At 42.9% G+C, this 3,325-nt stretch overlaps 1 protein-coding gene across 1 annotated transcript; it reads right to left on the bottom strand.

Annotated features, from left to right (window-relative positions):
* Nucleotides 1-852: 852 nt before the first annotated feature.
* Nucleotides 853-3,321, bottom strand: LOC127922737 (fatty acid binding protein 1-B.1-like; the record flags this gene model as incomplete). Its single annotated transcript, XM_052506607.1, has 4 exons — nucleotides 853-944; nucleotides 1,652-1,744; nucleotides 2,083-2,255; nucleotides 3,273-3,321. Coding segments are annotated over 4 exons (366 nt in total), but the record flags the coding sequence as incomplete, so codon positions are not given.
* Between the last annotated feature and the right edge of the window lie 4 nt (nucleotides 3,322-3,325).

The raw sequence follows: 3,325 nt of genomic DNA, 5'->3' as shown, positions 1-3,325 counted from the left end.
GGTGTTGTGCCCTCTTCACAACTGTCTTGGTGTGTTAGGACCATGATAGTTCGTTGGTAATGTGACACCAAAGAACTTGAAACTCGCTCTGTCGATGTTAATGGGGGCTTGTTTAGCACGCCTTTTCCTTTAGTCAACAATCAGCTCCTTTGTTGTGCTCACATTGAGGGAGAGGTCTCATCATTGTCAGTGACCAGGCTTACCACTGGTGTTGTGGTGCACCTCAAACTTGGTGTTGGAGTCATGTTTAACCACACAGTCGTGGGTGAACAGGGAGTACAGGAGGGGCCCAAGTGTTGAGGATCAGTGTGGCAGACGTGTTGTTGCCTACCCTTACCACCTGAGGGCGGCCCATCAGGAAGTGCAGGATCCAGTTGCAGAGGGAGGTGTTTAGTCCCAGGGTCCTTAGCTTTTCCAACCACACTGTAGCTGGGAAACCAGTCACCCTCAAATGGTGCACCTTCAGCCCCTTGTCAGCTATACTGGGGTGGAACTAGTGAAAGCAATGTCCAAAAACATTGCCTGAAACTTGATTTTCCAAAATAACTGGAAATTGAGGAATCTGCTTCTAAACTGATGCACCCAATGTGGTAGGATTCTGACCCATATTGCAACAGACTAGATGGAACTACCAAAGCCTTCATTTCTACACCGCTGGGTTGACATTTGCTATAAAGCAGTGACATTAAAATGTAGAAAATCCATTTTGGCCCGAGTGTAATGTTCACGGAACTACGCTATTCTATTGAATCCCACATTCATCCAACTCAAACCTTGCCTCATTATTACAAACTTCAATTTTCCCCTGAAGTTCTACCCATTGATATGAAATGCTGAGACCAGACCATTCAATGACTTTCACATTTTATTAATCCAAAGAGTGCAGTAGATCTTCACATTCGTTTGCTGGTCCTCTTGTATGACATGCCAGACAGAGTCATGGTCTGAAAAGAGAAAGCATCTGTAATCATTACACTCAATAAATCCATGCCAGTACACTATGCTTAGCAAACCGGACGCGCTCATTCACCCACACTAAAAGCGATCAGGACATGCAGGTTGAAATATCAAAACAAACTCCGAAAGTTATATTTGGGGCAAAAAGCATTTCATATTTATGGCAATTTAGCTAGCTAACTAATTTGTCCTAGTATATAAACATTGGGTTGTTATTTTACCTGAAATGCACAAGGTCCTCTACTCTGACAATTAAGCCACAGAAAACCAAATGTTTCTCATCATCTCACCTCCTTTTTATGGCGGTTGACAACCAACGTTAACACTGACCAGAGTGTGGACCTTAAAGTTAATCTTTCAATCACCCACATGGGTATATGCTCCTAAGTACCAATGAGGAGATTGGAGAGGCCAGACTTGCAGCACATCAAATTGAACCAATTTCTATTTTAGAACCTGGCCACGCAGATGCTTGCTGAGGCGTGCGAGCTGTGTGGGTGCAATGATTGAATAACACGTACATTTATTTTGCGACGCGAGCGGTGGGGTCAGCATGTACTTAGAACATTGGCGGCAGCAAACTGTTGAATTGCGTTCACGGCACTGTCATAGACTAACCATTTTGTTAATGCTATAAAATAACCCTGAAATTGTGTCGCGTCGTGAAACCCCCAGCCATATGCCCCAGACTCACGTTGACGAGGGTGTTTGCGTCTGTAAGTTCTGTGACATATTCGATCCCATTCAGGATGGCCGTCAGCTTGTTACCTTCCCTCATCACCACAGCCTGAAACAGGAGAGGTCAACGGTTAGATCTGAAAGCAGTGGTCACCAACAGGCCCAAGTTGGATGGCCATATATGGAGAAGAAAAAAGTGTGACAGTGTGCATCAGGTGTGTGTTGGTTTTGAGACATAACTGTGCGCCCAGTCCCTGAAGAGCAGAGGAGATTCTGCCAACGAAAGTCAGTCCTCCCACAACATCACTGGGACCTGAACTAACCATAGTGACCCCATATCAGCTGAACTTATAGTTTAGTTAGATACTGGCTGTATATGTAGGGAGATGGATAAACCCAGGCTACATGTATGAAACTCATGGTTGGGTTGTGACATGCGCCACCCACATTGACCATCCCCCCGGTCGGCGACTCGAGCTCCGTCTCCTGGCCAATGGTGAAGGAGTTGGTGAGGATCTTTGTCCCCGTGGTGACAGTCACCTTGAAGTGGTCTCCAGTCTCCTCAATCTCAGAGATGCTCTTGAGGTCTTTGCCCTCCTGGATAAGCTCATCAGGGAGACCTACATGTTTGCGGCAGCGAGAGAGTCATATGCGGTGCTTTTAGTACTACAAAATGTTAATGAAGTGAGACATGAACACTGAATTATTACTGCTGAAGTAAAGCGCTGATGCACTATAATATGGCAACACAATGATCTGAATGCATTCCCAGCTAGCACATAACATTCTGAGGACCATACGTTTTAGGGCTTGGTTATTTTGCAGGACAGTTGCTTGGCTTTGGAACATTCTCATTAAGGAATTTGACAAAATGTTATTTTCTTGGCATTTCATTATTTGATCAGAATATTTCCTGAAAGTTCTAACCATTTAATTTAAGGTAAAGTTCTAGGAACATTAGTCATTTTACATTGGGAATGTTCTCAAGTTGTTCAGCTGACTTTAAATATTCTCCTGTGGGAATGTCAGTGCTTCAGCATAATGTTCTGTAGGTTCTCATAGTTACAGTTAAAGTCATGTTCTCAGAACACTAAGAACTTGCCATACAAAAACATTGATCAAAACACATTCCGTTCTCAGCTTCAACAAACGCCATCTTTTCTTAAGTGTGTTGAACACAGTAGTTGGCCACACCTGATCTTAATGAGTGCTTGTTCCTGTTGAAATGGTCTGAATAGACTAAATTTATCCACTTTCAATGAGTTACAAAACTAATGCATGACAACTCCATCCTGGTGGCACAGTGGATTAATTCCATGGATAGAGGACAGAAGAGCATAGGTTTGAATCTCAATGACACAATAAATCATTAATGCCTAGGCAAATCATTTAACAATCCCATTGGTGCTGGAAGTTCAAAATAGTTAGCCCAAACCAAACTAGCAGTGTTAGGTCTTAATTTAAACATTCAGTGAAAGTTGTTCAAAAAAACCTATCATTTGTTGTTAAATCTAACACCATTTCAAGTACCCATTGCATTCGCAGTCACCATTGATCTTCATTACTGAAAGGACTACGACTTCAGAAATTAACACCCCAAGTCTAATCAAATGTACAAACCCAACTGCAAGACTTACCAACAGCCTCCATGAAAGACTCAAAGTTCTCATGTGACTCCATCTGGTATTTC

Source organism: Oncorhynchus keta, unplaced genomic scaffold (genome assembly GCF_023373465.1).
Source record: "Oncorhynchus keta strain PuntledgeMale-10-30-2019 unplaced genomic scaffold, Oket_V2 Un_contig_26939_pilon_pilon, whole genome shotgun sequence".
NCBI lineage: Eukaryota > Metazoa > Chordata > Actinopteri > Salmoniformes > Salmonidae > Oncorhynchus > Oncorhynchus keta.
This window is presented reverse-complemented; position numbering and strand designations above follow the sequence as displayed.